The 20,571-nt window shown below is 42.6% G+C and overlaps 1 protein-coding gene across 1 annotated transcript in view; it reads right to left on the bottom strand.

The window, feature by feature from the left end:
* The window catches only part of LOC126184947 (uncharacterized), a 51,468-nt gene extending 33,233 nt beyond the window's left edge, over window positions 1-18,235 (bottom strand). The window contains exons 1-2 of the mRNA XM_049927621.1: window positions 18,124-18,235; window positions 8,025-8,133 (exon numbers count right to left, since the gene is read on the bottom strand). Of these exons, the coding sequence (XP_049783578.1) occupies window positions 8,025-8,121 (97 nt within the window). The 5' untranslated portion in view covers window positions 8,122-8,133; window positions 18,124-18,235. The remainder of the gene's footprint in view (window positions 1-8,024; window positions 8,134-18,123) is intronic.
* Between the last annotated feature and the right edge of the window lie 2,336 nt (window positions 18,236-20,571).

Genomic DNA, 20,571 nt, shown 5'->3' with positions numbered 1-20,571 from the left:
AGAAGAAGAAGGCAATGAGGAGGAGGAGAAGAAGAAGGCAATGAGGAGGAGGAGAAGAAGAAGGCAATGAGGAGGAGGAGAAGAAGAAGGCAATGAGGAGGAGGAGAAGAAGAAGGCAATGAGGAGGAGGAGAAGAAGAAGGCAATGAGGAGGAGGAGAAGAAGAAGGCAATGAGGAGGAGGAGAAGAAGAAGGCAATGAGGAGGAGGAGAAGAAGAAGGCAATGAGGAGGAGGAGAAGAAGAAGGCAATGAGGAGGAGGAGAAGAAGAAGGCAATGAGGAGGAGGAGAAGAAGAAGGCAATGAGGAGGAGGAGAAGAAGAAGGCAATGAGGAGGAGGAGAAGAAGAAGGCAATGAGGAGGAGGAGAAGAAGAAGGCAATGAGGAGGAGGAGAAGAAGAAGGCAATGAGGAGGAGGAGAAGAAGAAGGCAATGAGGAGGAGGAGAAGAAGAAGGCAATGAGGAGGAGGAGAAGAAGAAGGCAATGAGGAGGAGGAGAAGAAGAAGGCAATGAGGAGGAGGAGAAGAAGAAGGCAATGAGGAGGAGGAGAAGAAGAAGAAGGCAATGAGGAGGAGGAGAAGAAGAAGAAGGCAATGAGGAGGAGGAGAAGAAGAAGAAGGCAATGAGGAGGAGGAGAAGAAGAAGAAGGCAATGAGGAGGAGGAGAAGAAGAAGAAGGCAATGAGGAGGAGGAGAAGAAGAAGGCAATGAGGAGGAGGAGAAGAAGAAGGCAATGAGGAGGAGGAGAAGAAGAAGGCAATGAGGAGGAGGAGAAGAAGAAGGCAATGAGGAGGAGGAGAAGAAGAAGGCAATGAGGAGGAGAAGAAGAAGGCAATGAGGAGGAGAAGAAGAAGGCAATGAGGAGGAGAAGAAGAAGGCAATGAGGAGGAGAAGAAGAAGGCAATGAGGAGGAGGAGAAGAAGAAGGCAATGAGGAGGAGGAGAAGAAGAAGGCAATGAGGAGGAGGAGAAGAAGAAGGCAATGAGGAGGAGGAGGAGAAGAAGGCAATGAGGAGGAGGAGAAGAAGAAGGCAATGAGGAGGAGGAGAAGAAGAAGGCAATGAGGAGGAGGAGAAGAAGAAGGCAATGAGGAGGAGGAGAAGAAGAAGGCAATGAGGAGGAGGAGAAGAAGAAGGCAATGAGGAGGAGGAGAAGAAGAAGGCAATGAGGAGGAGGAGAAGAAGAAGGCAATGAGGAGGAGGAGAAGAAGAAGGCAATGAGGAGGAGGAGAAGAAGAAGGCAATGAGGAGGAGGAGAAGAAGAAGGCAATGAGGAGGAGGAGAAGAAGAAGGCAATGAGGAGGAGGAGAAGAAGAAGGCAATGAGGAGGAGGAGAAGAAGGCAATGAGGAGGAGAAGAAGAAGGCAATGAGGAGGAGAAGAAGAAGGCAATGAGGAGGAGAAGAAGAAGGCAATGAGGAGGAGAAGAAGAAGGCAATGAGGAGGAGAAGAAGAAGGCAATGAGGAGGAGAAGAAGAAGGCAATGAGGAGGAGAAGAAGAAGGCAATGAGGAGGAGAAGAAGAAGGCAATGAGGAGGAGAAGAAGAAGGCAATGAGGAGGAGAAGAAGAAGGCAATGAGGAGGAGAAGAAGAAGGCAATGAGGAGGAGAAGAAGAAGGCAATGAGGAGGAGAAGAAGAAGGCAATGAGGAGGAGAAGAAGAAGGCAATGAGGAGGAGAAGAAGAAGGCAATGAGGAGGAGAAGAAGAAGGCAATGAGGAGGAGAAGAAGAAGGCAATGAGGAGGAGAAGAAGAAGGCAATGAGGAGGAGAAGAAGAAGGCAATGAGGAGGAGAAGAAGAAGGCAATGAGGAGGAGAAGAAGGCAATGAGGAGGAGAAGAAGGCAATGAGGAGGAGAAGAAGGCAATGAGGAGGAGAAGAAGGCAATGAGAAGAAGAAGGCAATGAGAAGAAGAAGGCAATGAGAAGAAGTCAAGGGAAAGAGTAAGGAAGACAGTGAGGTGGAGAAGAGCAAACAAAGGAACCAACCAAAGGAAGGAAGAAACGATAAGTGAAAAACCAAAAAGACCACAATTATAGGTCGTGGAACCGTCCGTCTCCGGACGCAGGCGCTAACTACCCCCGTGAGGTGGATGGACTCCTTTTAGTCGCCTCTTACGACAGGCAGGAATACCTCAGGCCTATTCTAATCCCCGGACCCACAGGGGGGTTTCTCAGAGAGGGTATCCCCTTCAAAGGCCAGGATAAAGGCACCAGTATCAATACGATTGTCTTTAGGACCCTTCTGACCATGCCGAACAAAGTGAACACCCCGCCATCCGAGATTGTCCCGAAGTTCATCAGTTTGAAGGTTGAGGTCCCTGCGAAAAATCACACCTTGTACCATATTTAGAGACTGGTGGGGGTAATGGACAGGTAGTGTGCCAAGATGGGTACAGGCACGAAGGGCCGCAGATTGGGCAGCTGAAGCAGTTTTTATCAGCAACGAACCCAACCGCATCTTGCTCAGGGAGTCCACTTCACCAAACTTGTCTTCAATGTGTTCGACAAAGAATTAACGTTTGTTATTGGTGAAAGTGTCTCCATCAGTCCTGGTGCAAACTAGGTGACGGGGGAAAGGTTTCGCCCCTAGCCGATGGGCCTGACCCTCTTCCCAGGGGGTAGCCATGGAAGGGAAGGCCAAAGGGGCAAGAGAAGCAGCACTTGAGGTGTCAGTTCCACACAGAGACGGCCGCAGAAGAATGGCCGGAGTTCTGGATCCGTATGCGTTTCATTTGCATAGCGTCCGCCCTGATACCACCCACTCTCATCAGGGGCTCTCCTCACGGGCGCCACCCAGCCACAGCAAGGGCCGTCTGGCACAGTGGCCATTGCCGGGAGTTCCCATGCTCCAGGAGGACGAGCAACCACTCCAAGGCATGCATGAGTAGGTCACATCTCAGGTATCAGAAGTGTGATCCCTTTGTGTTCAGGGGGCTCAACCAAAAGGGTACATAGCGACCCCACCACACGGGCTGGCTACCGTGCTGGCTATGCACCCTAGCATCTGACAGCGTGAAAGAAAAGATGGAATGTACTAGGAGGGCGCACATCGGGGACACTAGGTAAGGTGCTCTTCCCCAAATGGCTCACACTACGGAGGAGAAATTTTGTAATGGAGGTCAAACCCCAGAGGGGGACCAACGAATGCCAAAAGGAGGAGATGATTATGCAACAAAACCGAATTAGAAAACCAACAGAACCAGGAGGATAGCGGGGCCAACATAAGCAAGGACACCAAGAGAGGGAGGGGAGAGGAGAGGGCGAGGGGAAAGGAGCAAGGAGGGGAAGGGAAAGGAAATGCAGCCCTGAAGAGAAAGAAGGCTGCAATGGCTCAGGGCCCCATGCTCGCCACGCACGTATCCACAAAAGAGTTGTGGACCCCCTGGGGGAAACAGAAAATACATCTATTTAAGACTCGAGATCGTGTTATGCAGACTTTGATAACCTATAAGCATGTACAGGGTGTTTCAAAAATGACCGGTATATTTGAAACGGCAATAAAAACTAAACGAGCAGTGATAGAAATACACCGTTTGTTGCAATATGCTTGGGACAACAGTACATTTTCAGGCGGACAAACTTTCGAAATTACAGTAGTTACAATTTTCAACAACGGATGGCGCTGCAAGTGATGTGAAAGATATAGAAGACAACGCAGTCTGTGGGTGCGCCATTCTGTACGTCGTCTTTCTGCTGTAAGCGTGTGCTGTTCACAACGTGCAAGTGTGCTGTGGACAACATGGTTTATTCCTTAGAACAGAGGATTTTTCTGGTGTTAAATTCCACCGCCTAGAACACAGTGCTGTTGCAACAAGACGAAGTTTTCAACGGAGGTTTAATGTAACCAAAGGACCGAAAAGCGATACAATAAAGGATCTGTTTGAAAAATTTCAACGGACTGGGAACGTGACGGATGAACGTGCTGGAAAGGTAGGGCGACCGCGTACGGCAACCACAGAGGGTAACGCGCAGCTAGTGCAGCAGGTGATCCAACAGCGGCCTCGGGTTTCCGTTCGCCGTGTTGCAGCTGCGGTCCAAATGACGCCAACGTCCACGTATCGTCTCGTGCGCCAGTTTACACCTCGATCCATACAAAATTCAAACGCGGCAACCCCTCAGCGCCGCTACTATTGCTGCACGAGAGACATTCGCTAACGATATAGTGCACAGGATTGATGACGGCGATATGCATGTGGGCAGCATTTGGTTGACTGACGAAGCTTATTTTCACCTGGACGGCTTCGTCAATAAACAGAACTGGCGCATATGGAGAACCGAAAAGCCCCATGTTGCAGTCCCATCGTCCCTGCATCCTCAAAAAGTACTGGTCTGGGCCGCCATTTCTTCCAAAGGAATCATTGGCCCATTTTTCAGATCCGAAACGATTACTGCATCACGCTATCTGGACATTCTTCGTGAATTTGTGGCGGTACAAACTGCCTTAGACGACACTGCGAACACCTCGTGGTTTATGCAAGATGGTGCCCGGCCACATCGCACGGCCGACGTCTTTAATTTCCTGAATGAATATTTCGATGATCGTGTGATTGCTTTGGGCTATCCGAAACATACAGGATGCGGCGTGGATTGGCCTCGCTATTCGCCAGACATGAACCCCTGTGACTTCTTTCTGTGGGGACACTTGAAAGACCAGGTGTACCGCCAGAATCCAGAAACAATTGAACAGCTGAAGCAGTACATCTCATCTGCATGTGAAGCCATTCCACCAGACACGTTGTCAAAGGTTTCGGGTAATTTCATTCAGACACTACGACATATTATTGCTACGCATGGTGGATATGTGGAAAATATCGTACTATAGAGTTTCCCAGACCACAGCGCCATCTGTTGTTGAAATTTGTAAGTACTGTAATTTCGAAAGTTTGTCTGCCTGAAAATGTACTGTTGTCCCAAGCATATTGCAACAAACGGTGTATTTCTATCGCTGCTCGTTTAGTTTGTATTGCCGTTTCAAATATACCGGTCATTTTTGAAACACCCTGTATAAACATATCAACTATTGAAAGAGCAAATACCTTAATTTGGTATTTCTTAGAAGAATCCTTTAGTCAGGGTTTCCAAAGGGCGTCGTCGAATATATCAGGCCAACATTGCCTTCGTTTAACTCAGTAAAAACTATAAATATAAAATAGTAATATCATTACCTTTTCTAGATGGACGCGAGAGGCACCAAGATCTGCATAACGCGTTCCCGTTCACAGGGAGTAACAGTAAAATGGGGCTCAGGTAGTAAGCATAATGCGCCACAGCGTCGTGTGCCAGTAATGAACCTAATACAAAATCGCCTCAAGAGGTGGTGCTGCGACGCTAACTACATTTCATGCAACTGGACATTTGTCATTAACGAGAATGTTATCTGTTTACCTGTTATAACCAATTTCGTTTTAGTTTAATAGTAACAGCAATTTAATGTCACCTTGGATCTAAAGATAAGCCTCAGACCATTAGTGAGTTCATTGGAGATTTATCAATCCAGTTTGTAACTAATGAAATCAAAAAATGAGCGTCAGATCTCAATAGTATCAGAATCTCAGGAAGTAAATTTTTCCTAATAATTTCCCTCAAAAGCCTTAATTATGAAGTTCTGTATGCATAGATTTATCTTCCAAATAAAATTCTGGATGTTTGTGTATGTCACTATCTGTGCAGCCTCATAAAATTTATGAAAAGTTAAAGAACAATCTACATTAGATCAGCCAATAAAGGTCCATTACATTACCACTTTGATACTTTTTGAAGAATGGTGTTACCACTCCAGCAATAGATGAGGGAAAGTTAAGTTTCAGTTATCAAATTATCTTTGGCAGCTTTTTCTAATATCTAACAAAATTTTGAACCTGGTTTGTGAAATTGCTTTTTCCCCATACAAGAAACAAAATGTTTCACATCCTGCCATTTTTCTGATGTCTTCTCTGCTGCCAGAATATTCTCAAACTACCTATGGCTACAAAACTTACATGGCATTTTCTTGCTCTTTGAAATTTTTTAGAAATCCTATATATGTGAGGGGGAATCTAACAGCCGGGGAAGTGCTGTAAACAAAGCGTATAAAGTTAACTTCTAAACACGTCTGAAAACGATTATTCATCACGTACAGGCCACAGTCACCTAAATTAAGTACCTGTTTGAGGTCTAAGTTTCCCTGACTCACACTGAATATATTCCAATTAAGTACTAGTCAACTTTTTTGAGTGCAGTATATCACAAAATGCTTTTATAACCTCAGCAGTACTGTGACCTAGGAAAGTAGAAGATGTGTTTCTACTTTGTTATTTAATCCAAATAACGTGTAAGTTCATTTGTTTGGCCAGAAAAGATTTAATGCTTCATGAAAGCATAGTGTGGGAACTATCCACAACTTTATGTAGTATATTCCCAAAATATGGTGCTACCCAATACCTGACCAAGTTTGCACACTTGGTCACATGAAAACTATTTTGCAGTGTCACTGTCTAGAAACATCACTGATATCCTAAGACTATTATTAATCACATTTTATTGCACATATTTTAGCATCTAACGATTTTTAAAAACTTGTTTTGATGGAGTAGCCACTTGTTCTACAGATTTATTAATTTTTTTTTGGAAACTACACAATTCGGTGTTTTAGTTCCTTCTTTATTTTCGGTTAAAAATAAAGTTTACAGCAACTGTTTCTTTAGCCATCATGATCATATGTCTTACCTAAAAAGAAAATTTACTTTAGCTATCGTATGTATGTGCAATTTCATGGAAGGGAAGTCAAATTTGGGTACACATTTACTATTTAGGCCCTTTCTGAAAAACAGTCCGACCATTCCATCTAATTTCTACAGTACAGTAGAACTTCACAAATCCAGACAAGCCAACGAGCACATGGGGCAATTATTACAATGTCCTCTGTACAGTGCTGCTGAATTAGATTTCAGCACTGTACATAAATTGAGGCAACGAGATAATAAAAATACCAAAACTGGCAAATGTTTCTAAATTTTTTCTGAAGGGCAGCAGCACTCAAATCTGCGCTGAACTAGCACTGGCCCACGGGGTACTGAGGAGAAGGGCTGGATGGAAGGGCAATCCATGTGCAGTGGTACATTTATTCTCATCACTGTCGTTTAGGGCCTTTTTAACCGTTGTAAAAACGCTGTAGTATTATATACTTAAACCAGTTAAATCACACTCAAAAATAGATCAAGGTCATGAACCTCAGAGGAAGGAATTCAGTGGTTTCACAGAAAACATCCTAGCACTCGTCTGTTCGCGGATATTACGAGAACTCTAAATATTGTCGGATGGAAAGAGATTTGAACTTTGTTCTTCTTGACTGTGCAAATAATCCCTGCACCGCCTCGCTAATTTCATCAAAATCACATCACCTTTGACTTCGAAGTTTAAGTGCAAGGAACTATTACAGTCTTGGCATGGTGTGTTTTACTCTGTACTGTCGTAATACCAAACCTAGCACGAACGTCTCACCGAAAAGAATGCACTATCTCCACTTCGGAAATTACATTCTTCAAAAACACATGGATGGAAGTGAAACATCGACGATAAATAGTTTAGAGAAGAAGAGAATAGAAGCGAATAGAAGCGTTCGAAATGTGGTGCTACAGAAGAATGCTGAAGATTAGATGGGCAGATCACGTAACTAATGAGGTGTTGAATAGGATTGGGGAGGAGTTTGTGGCACAACTTTACTAGAAGAAGGGCTCTTTTGGTAGGACATGTTCTGAGGCATCAAGGGATCACCAATTTAGTACTGGAGGGCAGCGTGGAGGGTAAAAATCTTAGAGGGAGACCAAGAGATGAATACACTAAGCAGATTCAGAAGGTTGTAGGTTGCAGTAGGTACTGGGAGATGAAGCTTGCACAGGATAGAGTAGCATGGAGAGCTGAATCAAACTAGTCTCGGGACTAACGACGACGACGACGACGACGACGACGACGACGACGACGACGACGACGACGACAAAAACCACCAGCAGAATGTGGCTGAAGCACTTAGTCACCTAAGTATGAACTTACCCTCTGAATAACTAGAACGTTTCTTTCTAAGTCTGTTGCCCCGAAGACTCAGTTTCTTTTTGCGCTGGACTGTTCCATTCTCTCTCCTGTTGTCCATTGCTCCCTCGACCTGTAAGACAACTTCATGTCAGTACACTAATATTTAGCTCACCATATTACATATTATCAAGTCCAAACACTGCATTCATGAAACACGCACTTAAGTATGTTACACAGATTGATCGAAGAAGCCTAGTTCTCTGAACCACATTTATCATAATCCAGCCACAACAGGGTTACAGCAACGCTACTCAGCTGTTAGACTTTCTGCACCGGCGTGGTGCATAACAATGTTCCTGCAACTAATTTGTAGGTTACTTTACCACTCATTCAACTTTACCACAATAGTTTAATATTACCAATATTACCGTTGAAGGTACCGTTTTCTACTGTCATATGCTGAAGTCTGATTTTAGTACCTCTGCTGCTTGCAGTGGACACTCAAAATGTTGTTACAAGCCACTTTATCAAAATTTTGTTCCAGCGCACTCGTGCATTAAGTCCGCAAATTACATGAAAACCTTTTACAGGTAAGCCCCGGATTTCCCGAAATTTACAAAAATGATCACTTTTTCCGCTGCATGCGTTACGACTCACTTTGGTTAAGTTTTTATACATCCGTATCGGACTTTCGGGCACTATGACAAATCGACAGAGGATGTCTGATATTTAATGCGCTGTAGCACTGAAACTCCATATTTGCGCAATAGCCGAGTATCAGTGACGAAGCGTCCATTAAGGCTCCAAGGCAGAGCCTACCCAAAAATTTCGAAAAAATTCGCTCATACTGAATTTGATGTGACACGTACCCTCGTAAATGTTCTCAAATATTTTATATTTTAGCTGTGTGTCTGCACCCGCCAGTATAATGCATCACTCCTCTAGCTTTGTAACCAGTAACAGTTCTGAATTCTGTGCTTGTAATGAGCATACGAAGAAATCCCGTTTCATTTACGTGGCTGACTGGTTTCTACACCCCTAGTACGGGAAAAAGCTAGCATTTGATTCTGCTTCTCGCCAGCAGGTAGATACACAGCTAAATGTAATGACAAGTCCTTTAGCAGTTCCATAACAGATAGCGCTACTTCGCACCGTCTAGCAGCTGAGCAGAACGAGAAATTAACTCTTAATTCTAGCGTTTACTTAAAACACAAAGAACAAGAAGACATTCATAGAAAAGAAATGTGAACGCGCCACTGGACGTTGCAAGATGACAGCAAATAGGTGTATTCATTGTTCGTCAGATTAAAATTTAGTAGCCTTATTTCAAACTGATAGTTCTGTAGCGTCTCTGTAGGTTTTCATGTCAGCTGAACTACACGAGCTGATGGTGAAACCTCTACTAATGAACTTTGTATTTCAAATTTAAGTAGTTGTGCTGTGTATCTGTGTGCCCTGTCACGTGCGATGTGTCGTCAATCTGACACTTATCGAAAGGCCTATGTTAAAGTCATTAAGTTTTAAAAGCATGCTATTGCTCATTCAAATTCTCGTGGACGCATTTATTTCAAGTAAGACCACTGAATTTGGTAATTGAAAATAACTTTCTCTCGTCTTTGGAAGAAACTCTTTGTGGAAGGACGAAAGCCGGCGCTGAGTCAGTCTATTAAATCTTATGGAAAATTTGTAAGACGTTTCCAAACACTGGTACAATTCAAAACAGTGGTTAAGTGGTAGCGTTGTAAGGAAAAAGTGTTTTTACCGTGTACTATTTGGAATGGGTAATGGTTTTGAACGGCGTAAGTGGGGAGTAGGCGAAGAGTGTTCAAAACTTCCTTTCGAAAGATAAAATAAATATTCCACTGCATGTATCACAGCAGCTTTTACATACAATCGGCTAGGCACAGTAAGAGTTGACCATCTTTTTCAGAAGCAACACGCTTTGAAATAATGAGAAGATTGATCAAAACATAAGTAATGGAGGTTTCGACGCCATTTCAGTACTGCACTTCGAAGTCGTGACGAATCTGAGGTGAGCAAATAAAGTAATTTTAGAACTAATTTCTCGGGAGAAGAACCATACATATCATTTAGCATCCGATGGAGTATTTACGAACACTTCCTCTGACGATTTAGCAGCTTGCATTACGGATGCTGTTAAAGAACAAATTTAAAGTTAAAATAGTCTTATCAGTACAAGCCGACGAAACAACGAATCTCTATTAGAAGTCGAATGAGTAATTTTTCGTTTTGCAAATGACTAATTGAAATACAAGAGTGTCAGTTTTATGACGTCTACAGACCGGAGTGCCCAAGACAGTGACTTATGCTTCAAGTGCTAAGAAGTAATACTGGTAAAAACGAATTAGTGGCCCAAACATGGGGCAACTGCAGTGCAACTGCGCGGAAAAATTACGGTGTCCAGTCCATTATGAAGCAAGCGTATCCTCATGCTCTATCCACTGCCATTCATATCAGTGGAGCCTAGTTCTCCATTCTTCTGAAAGAACTACGCAATTAAAAATGTGGTACATTTATCAGGATTTCACGCATTTTTTGGCCGTTCCAGTAAAGGAAATGAACTGAAGGAAAGGGGATTTAAACCACCAGGTCCTTGTGAAACAAGGTTGAATTTTCATTAACGCGCTGTAGGGACCCGAGAGAAACATTTAACGATGTAATAAACGATAAAGGATGGGACGGCAATTTTTCACAAAAGGCAAATGGACTAAATTACATATGGATGACCAAACTTTCTGCTGCAGCTGTACAATTCTATTTTCCAGCATACAGGCATCTTGTCTGACATCTTGCAAAGTTAAACTGTCGACATAAGACGCTGTAAGCTTGCAATTGAAAACTGCATGAAGACTAATGAAAGATATGAGGATTACAGAAGCTTTCGATTCCATTCGTCTGCTTTGACCCGTGACAATATGGCGGAAGTAACAGTTTTAACTGTATCCAGTATGGCGTCTATGACGTCACTACATAAAGAAAATACATAAAAAACAGACAGTAATATTTCCCTTCGAAAATATAATCAAACTTAAAAGACAAGCGCGGGAAATTTGAGGTTTCTGGGTGGGCACAAACTAAAAATATAAAACCACACCACGATCCCGAACCACACAAAACGACAAAAACAATGACAATTCCCACATTCCGCTGCATCCACGAAATCGACAGGGATCTCATCTTCACCTACATAGCTCAACCGCAATTGTCGATACCACAAAATAAAACTCTACGACTACAAAAATTAGAATCACACCGCCACTATAGATACCACAAAATCAACACCGAAAACAAAAATTAGAATCTGACATCCCTTAAGCTGGATAGATCGACCATAGTTGACGATGCCAAAAAACAAACACCTATAGCTGCGACACACAAAACCAAACCCATAACACAAAGACCCCACAATACAACTGGCTAACAATAGGTCCCAGAAAAAGATTACTTACCACAAACAAATTCCGGCGCTACACACTACGTTAGCTACCGCAATCAAACAAAAATCTAAAACTCCCAAACCCTCAACCTACCAACCCCTAACATCCCTCCACAGAAAAAAATTCACTAACAAATAAAAACCAGAAAACAAATCACACAACTCAAAAACTGTAACAAAACAACTCCCCCACCTAACTCAAAACCACAACCATTACCCACAACCCGCACCTTCCACCCACATACAAAACCCCTAAACTAATCACCCTTGGCCTGTACGTGTTATTAACTGCCCTCAAAAACGCTAAAAATACAATACTCTCAGGGACGCTCTTCCAGCATCCATGTTCATCTAAATGAGATTGCAGGTTAGAAGAGCGCCTCTTCCCCCTACGACTAATTAAACCGCCCCCAAAACCCCTGTTATTTGTACACACCCAAGTTTCGTAATTTTTGAACACACTGATTTACAACTAAATTATCGTAACTCTCTTCCTCAACCCCCTATACGACGAAAAAGCATCTGGCACTATAGTACTCCGATTCTCTATATACACTTCAATTAACCCCACCAATTCCCTCTAAGTACGCCCCTCTAAAACCCTGAAAAAACGATGCGTATACACCCCCCTGAAATAACGCCCTCCCCTCCACACCCATAAACCAACCGGAGGCTTACCCTCCCATACTCTCTTCCTAGACTGAAGTATCTACCACCACCCCTGGCCCACCCAACTTACCCCTATACATCACATTCCCAACATTTCCCTACAAAGAGGAAACTAATCTGAAAGTTCTCACTCCAGTCTTATAAGCGCAAAAAATGATAGACCTATAACAAAAGTAAGTCATCAAAACAATTCAATGGCCAACCTAGATTTCTCGAACTAGGTACCGCCGGCTGCCGGAGCGCCCAAGGTTATCCCTTCGACACGGCCACATAACAGTATCTGATCCGAGACGCCAGGCTTCTCGCCGGACTCTCTCCATTCCACAGTTTCTGGTAAGAGTCCAGAAATCTGCAGAAACTTTATGAGAGATGTTCTCGCCTATCTCCGCACGCAACCTCGAGCTATTGTATTTTACAGTCTTATCCATACCTAACTAAAGAAGCCGCAATAAATTAAACGCCTTACCGCACGACAAACCAGTAACACCTATCGACAACGCAATTACCTAAACAAAACAAAATTAATTTATGACGCAAACCAATTTCAGTTCTTCAATCACAAGCACACCGAAATACTTCTCACTGCCATCATCAAAAATCAAATGAACCCAATGCATTTACGTCTACATCCGTACTCCACAAGCCACATGACTGTGTGGCGGAGGGTACCCTGAGTACCTCTATCGGTTCTCCCTTCTATTCCAGTCTCGTATTGTTCGTGAAAAGGATTGTCGGTATGCTTCTGTGTGGGCTCTAATCTGATTTTATCCTCATGGTCTCTTCGCGAGATATACGTAACAAAAATTCAGTCGGACCATACAAACACCAGAGGACACCACCAACCCGAACAACAAACAAGCTCCGGCCGGGATGGCCGTGCGGTTCTAGGCGCTACAGTGGAACTGCACGATCGCTACGGTCGCAGGTTCGAATCCTGCCTATGGCATGGATGTGTGTGATGTCCTTAGGTTAGTGTAAGTACTTCTAAGTTCTAGGGGACTGATGACCTCAGAAGTTAAGTCCCATAGTGCTCAGTCATTTTTGAACAAACAAGCAACTCAAACTAGTCCGCGCCGTAACACGACGATATCTTGGGTCAAAGACAGGTGAGATCGGACGTCTCCGTTGATCCCTAAAATGCATAGTGGAAGCTAACAGCCTTGTAAATTCAGCATGGGTACCTGAAATTAATTTTAACGAAACAGAAGTATTCAGAAATTGCGAAGGCTGGTACTCGAAATAACTGACGGTAGTAGTAAACATCGAAAATAGATTCCAGACCTTCCATTTAACATTTTACAGAACTTGTTAATGAGAAAGTTCTAAGGTTATAGTAGACAACTTCCCTACACATTAAGTTGAAAAACTACTTAAAATATATCTTTTATTGACTATGAAAAACTGAAAAGAGAACTTACGTTTAACGCAGTGAGCATAAACGTCGAGAGCCTTAAGACGTCCTTAAATCCATTATAAATAATGGATTAAAAATGTTACCTGTATGTGTTAAGTTACTAAGGTTGGTTCTTGCAATTCCAGCAACCACACTATCTTGCAAAGAAGCGTGAGTGCATCAAAACGTGTTAAAGCCTACCTTCGATACACAATGACAAAGTCAAACTTTGCAAGTTTGGCTATAGAGAAGGGAACTGAAATCTTCAACCAGTCGACAAGGTTTCGTATCTCGTGTCATCGATAATGACGCCAAGGAAAAGGCCAGGAGGGTAGAGCAAATTTATAATAAGACGTAATGGTGCATTACTATGTTATATTTTTACGAATGTATAACATTTATCACAATTTCTGTAGTAGTATGCGTGTTTTAGATTTGTTTTAAAATTAATTCTTCGAAATTCGGAATTCTCTGCCCATCCCACAAAAAATCCCATGCTTCGCCACTGCCAAGTATACATACGAGCTCCACGAAATACGGCACGATAGCTTCTAAATCTGAAATCGCGACTGCGCTATGTGATTTGCTTTTGTTACACAATCTAAGCATAGTACACGTGATCTGGTTAGCCAATCCAGCGAACACTGCAGACTGCCTATTTAGCCAATGCCACTGACTCGTTGCGTCCACACAAATTACATACAGCACCGAAATAAACAGAGCTATGGTTTGATAGAAATATTTGCTGTTTTTTTCCATCATAGATGTGGTTAGGTTGGGATGTAAGACATCTTAAATGGGTGCGATTGAAGTAATGACACTTTTACTTGCCAGAAATTCATGGCTCTTTCAGAATAGGTCATTGTTTTTGTAACCATTTCTGGGGGTATGGTACGGCTTTGACTTAACAGAATTTAATCTTAGAACACTAAGAGGGGGATAATGTGACATCAAACAGTCGTTTTTAACACGGTGTTCAGGCGTGTGACGTAATAGTCTGCTGGCGTTGGTTTGGTTTCCAACGTTTATCGGCCCATGATAATTATGTAGGGACTCTTTCCACGACCAGATATAGTCCAATGAATTCTGACTACTAAACAGCCATGTTTATACTCAATGTTATGATTTAAGAAGCATGAAGTTTCTGGGTTACTAATCCAAATAATTGCCACGCATCTTACTGCACCAACGAACCTGTAAGAATTTCCAACCGACAACTGAGGATTAGTTGAAGTTTCTATTCTTACTGTCGAGTTTGAAGAGTAACAGTGAATGCTTTTCAGGCGAAGTACTGTGACCACGACAACTTTACGATTTCGCTAGTGCTGCCAGAAGTGGAGAAAAGCAGCACTACTTGAAAGAAATTCGTCTCCGAGCGCTGCAAACGGCAAGTTGCCACTAGATGCTTTAAGTATTACAAAATGCTTGCGTCCACTAGCAAGTAACCTTTATCAGCACTTGCTGGGGTTTACATTGAACAAAATCTTACTCACATTTACTTCAAGCCACAGGGACAAATTTCGGGAACGCGCCGCAAGTACTTGTTACAGAAGTGCAGTTATTCTTAAAAACCAGAGCAATCTCAACTATTTCATCGTTATTAATGAATAAAACTCGTGACTAAACAAAAATAAATACCATAGTAGGGAAGTAAATGTTACCAAGAAAATTCAATTAACTAAAATTGAGAACTTGTCTTACATTAAGAACTTAGAGGATGTCCCACACAAATTTCCAGCATCTGATGTACCGGTATTGTATAATCCGATATTCAACAACAGGACAAAAATGCGCCGCGGTCTCCCCTGAGACGGGGTTTACAGTACTCCAATTTCTGCAAGCAGTACTCACTGCTTTTATCACATTTAATGCATTGACGTTTACAGTAACAAAAATCAGCTAAAATTGAGAGACGTATTCTGTCATTCCACTTTCCCTGCTGACGAAACATTGATTGGTAAACTCATTTAACATTTCCTTGACTGGTGGTGCCAATTGTGTTCAGGGGGACTCGTCTGTATATCATTCTTTTCGACAGTATTTCTGCACTGTAACTGACACACACACACACACACACACACACACACACACACACACACACACGAAGACACTCGGCAAGTACTTGCAGCAAGAGGCAAGAAACTAGAACTTCCACCCAGCAGCGGAGTGTGCGTTGATTTCGACCTTTCTGACAGAACTGTGCCGGACCGAGAGTAACCTGATAACTCAATATGGCACCAAATTTCAATTGTCAGAAAGTTTCATGCAATAAACTTTCCACTCACTTGCGAACTTAATTTGACGAAACTACCGGACTATCTGGAAGGAGGGCCTATAGATAAGGCAGCCTGTAAATTCCACCCATTTCTATCACTGTATGGATAATGCGCCATACCATAGCACGGAAAGCAACAGAATGCCTCATTTCAGGATTATGATGTTCGAGTGGTTGCAAGATGGGCAAATAAACTGCAACGGCTCACTGAAGAAGGCTGAACTGTTATCTTCAATAAATGAAAAAGCAGCCGTAAAAGTACGTCGTGGATAAGACCGCTAAGAGCACGACACAAAGTAGCGCGTTTATCGCCCTAATACTGCGACCTAGACCCAATACGACAGATATAGATGAATAAAAATTTCAGGGAGTTCAATGTCACTGGCGACATGTCTAAGGGAAGAGCGCAGATTCTGAATACTACTGGAACGTTCAGTACCTGGAGCAAGGGTACTGGACATGACATGGAATAATAGAAATGGTCATCGATAACATCACTATCACACACACTCAAGTGATGATTTTAATCAAACATGACGGATCTTTAGTAATCATTTTGACAGTTATTTCATACAATTACACCTTGTAAACGTTACTGCTGTGGCGCAGTGTAATAAATGCAGTGTGTGAACAGTATAAATCGTTTCCGACGTCATAGTTCGTAAGTTGTACATTCATCTCTGTTTTCGATAAATAGATACACTGCCGATAAAACTAGCATCAATGTCTAATTTCCGGTATGGTGGAAGTGCCATTTAAGCGGTCAAAATTTCCCCGAGTGCCGCCTCCGATTTCGTGTCAGCACGAAACGGTAATTATGTAAGCAGCAGACTGCCTTCCCCCTCGCCGATCCTCACCCCTCGACAGCCACAATGCTGAGAGACGACCGTGACCGACAGCCACCGCGCCAATATTCAACTTACCGCGGACAAACAATATGGCTACTACACGTGTAAACAAAGCTGACACTGCGCGGTGGCTGACGGGAGAGACCGTAAAAGCATTAATCATTTACAGCCGCTCCCGTCAGCCACCGCTCCGAGTGTCAACTTTGCGCGAACAATACTTTAAAGTTACATTCGCCATATTTGGATACGCAAAATGTTCAGGTACGCAAATTAACTGCACCGGAAGCGATTTCCAATTACGACTACGATGCTTTATCACAGTAACAGAAAAGTTGAGTATCGTTAAAGCAGCTCTACAGCTCTAATGGAAACTGTGACAAAAACATCAAATTACACTTCCGCTACATACCTCAAGAGTAACTGCAATACGCAGTTACGGAGATAGAAGATAGAAGCATAAGGAATAAATTAACCATCGCAAGAAAAACTATCACGAAATTAATCGAGTATCAAAAAACAGACCGATAAATCGACGAGGAATCCTAACTCCTGCCGAAAGAGCAGTTTCTCATACAGAGGTCTTAATCATCTCAAAACGAGATTATGAGAACCAATGAGAAAGTATGCACCAGGATGTGACATAGCTGCTACTATAATGTAACATATTCAAAGCAGACAGTATCTTATATTTCTCTTACGCAAAATCAAACAATCACTTCGCAATGTAACTTGCGATATTGCTGTTCACAAACTTCGATGCACTGCACAAACCATACAGTAACCTAAAAGGTTAGGACCGCGCCCCCACCTTTGTTTCACTAGAACGTACTCCGGAACACCAAACATAATATACGACAGATATAAAACCCTTAATAAAACTAATTTCAAAGTCATTTACAATCTGTATATGTAGCTTCTATTACATATCTAACATACTTTTTGGTATGGATCAGCGTAAATATTTACACGAATGAGAGCGGAGCTGAAGTTAATGTACAACATTAGTATCGTATTCATAAATTTTAAGCCTCTGACGCACTCTTAACAGTGAACTTACAGTAATAAACATTACTTTTTTATTCTCGTTTTACTATTACTAGGTATTTCATTACATCTGCAGTTACTCATAATTCAGATAACTTTTACGCTTCGACAAGTTACGGGCACCCAAGACTAGTAAGGAAGCTATACCATAAACTTATTAGTTCAAAGTTACAAGGTTTCCATTCGCGACGAGCTTCAGACGCGGAAATTTCTACACTGCGGAGTTCCATATGACTTTGGAATGAAGTTTCGAGAGCCACTATAGCAGCAAATATGGCTGCTCAAAGCTAACATTTTTGAAAATTACCAACATACACGCAAAAATGAAACCTCCTTGTAATTACTTCTTACTACCTCACGAAAATTCACTCAAAACACATGCGAAAGACAACATAACGCAAGACAACAACCAAAAATACGAAAACAAGACTCACCAACAAGCGACCAGCTACTCACTGAGAGACCTCTACGCTCAACTCGTGCACGTGCTACGTTGCAGTTGTATTGGCGGGATTCCTGCACTCCGTCACACCAAAGACATTATTATCCAACCGACAAACCAAATCCTCAAACTTAGTTCCCACTGTCTGGATTGCTGACGCCAGTTATTATTTCCAAAACCTTCACATTTTCCAGTAACGCCGTATTCCATATGACGTCAACTGAAGTACTGCAAGCAGATACGAATGTCGCTAGCGTGTATAAACTTTGTGTCTTATGGAAATACCAGATAACCAAAAAAACATGTTGGTCTTTTAACAGATATAAAACAAAAAAAATGTATTTCGGTTGAAAGTTGCGTTCGACATAGGAATAAAAGTAATTATCATTACAGGTAATCGAACATGTACAAGTGTCTGAAAACTATTGTAAACTCACGTTGCATTGCTTTATTCTACTAATATGTATATGAGTGAAATAGTCACTGTACGTTACGAGCGAGCTGTGCATTCATATCTGTGGTATCATTGTTTATTATATAAAACTGTAGATTCGAAAAAAGTGGATTAGTGTTAAATGTTTTATGTCTTTAAAGGAATTAGGACACGTAAATATTTAGGTTTAAGAGCTTTTTCGGATGTGAGTCATTGTACTCATTAGATATTTAAGGATTTCTAAGGTTTTTTACTTAGGTGGATGAGGAAAAACTTGAAGACGACAGTAGATTTAACTAACTAAATTAACATCTACATCTACATCCATACTCCGCAAGCCACCTGAGGGTGTGTGGCGGAGGGTACCTTGTATACCTCTATCGGTTCTCCCTTCTATTCCAGTCTCGTATTGTTCGTGGAAAGAAAGATTGTCGGTATGCCTCTGTGTGGGCTCTAATCTCTCTGATTTTATTCTCATGGTCTCTTTGCGAGATATACGTAGGAGGGAGCAATATACTGCTTGACTCCTCGGTAAAGGTATGTTCTCGAAACTTCAACAGAAGCCCGTACCGAGCTACTGAGCGTCTCTCTTGCAGAGTCTTCCACTGGAGTTTATCTATCACCTCCTTAACGCTTTCGCGATTACTAAATGATCCTGTAACGAAGCTCGCTGCTCTCCGTTTGACCTTCTCTATCTCTTCTATCAACTCTATCTGCTACGGATCCCACACCAGTGAGCAGTATTAAAGCAGTGGGCGAAAAAGTGTACTGTAATCTACTTCCTTTGTTTACGGACCGCATTTCCTTAGCATTCTTCCAATAAATCTCAGTCTGGCATCTGCTTTACCGACGATTAATTTTATATGGTCATTCCATTTTAAATCAGCGAGCGAGGTGGCGCAGTGGTAGCACACTGGACTCGCATTCGGGAAGACCACAAAACCGCGTCCGGCGATCCTGATTAAGGTTTTCCGTGATTTCCCTAAATCGCTGCAGGCAAATGCCTGGATGGTTCCTTTGAAAGGGCACGGCCGACATCCTTCCCTAATCCGATGAGACTGATGACCTCGATGTCTGGTCTCCTCCCCAAAACAATCCAACCCAACCCCATTTTAAATCACTCCTAATGCCTACTCCCAGATAATTTATGGAATTAATTGCTTCCAGTTGCTGATCTGCTGTATTGTAGCTACATGATAAAGGATCTTTCTTTCTATGTATTCGCAGCACATTACACTTGTCTACATTGAGATTCAATTGCCATTCCCTGAACCATGCGTCAATTCGTTGCAGATCCTCCTACATTTCAGTACAATTTTCCATTGTTACAGCCTCTCGATATACTACAGCATCATCTGCAAAAAACCTGTCAACTTCCGATGTTATCCACAAGGTCATTTTTATATATTGTGAATAGCAACGGTCCTACGACACTCCCCTGCGGCACACCTGAAATCACTCTTACTTCAGAAGACCTCTCTCCATTGAGAATGACATGCTGCGTTCTGTTATCTAAGAACTCTTCAATCCAATCACACAAATGGTCTGATAGTCCATATGCTCTTATTTTGTTCATTAAACGACTGTGGGGAACTGTATCAAACGCCTTTCGGAAGTCAAGAAAGACGGCATCTACCTGGGAACCCGTGTCTATGGCCCTCTGAGTCTGGTCGACGAGCAGCGCGAGCTCGGTTTCACACGATCGTCTTTTTCGAAACCCACGCTGATTCCTAATGAGTAGGTGTCTAGTCTCCAGAAAAGTCATTATACTCGAACATAATACGTGTTTCAAAATTCTACAACTGATCGACGTTAGAGATAGCTCTGCAAATCTGTTCGACGTCCTTTTTTGAAAACGGGGATGACCTATGCCCTTTTCCAATCTTTTGGAACGCAACGCTCTTCTAGAGACCTACGGTACAAGGCTACAAGAAGGGGGGCAAGTTCCTCCGCGTACTCTGTGTAAAACCGAACTGATATCCCATCAGGTCCAGCGGCCTTTCCTCT

The sequence above is a fragment of the Schistocerca cancellata genome, chromosome 4, assembly GCF_023864275.1.
Source record: "Schistocerca cancellata isolate TAMUIC-IGC-003103 chromosome 4, iqSchCanc2.1, whole genome shotgun sequence".
NCBI classification, from domain to species: Eukaryota; Metazoa; Arthropoda; class Insecta; order Orthoptera; family Acrididae; genus Schistocerca; species Schistocerca cancellata.
The sequence above is the reverse complement of the archived record's forward strand: the minus strand, read 5'-3'. Positions and strand labels throughout refer to the sequence as shown.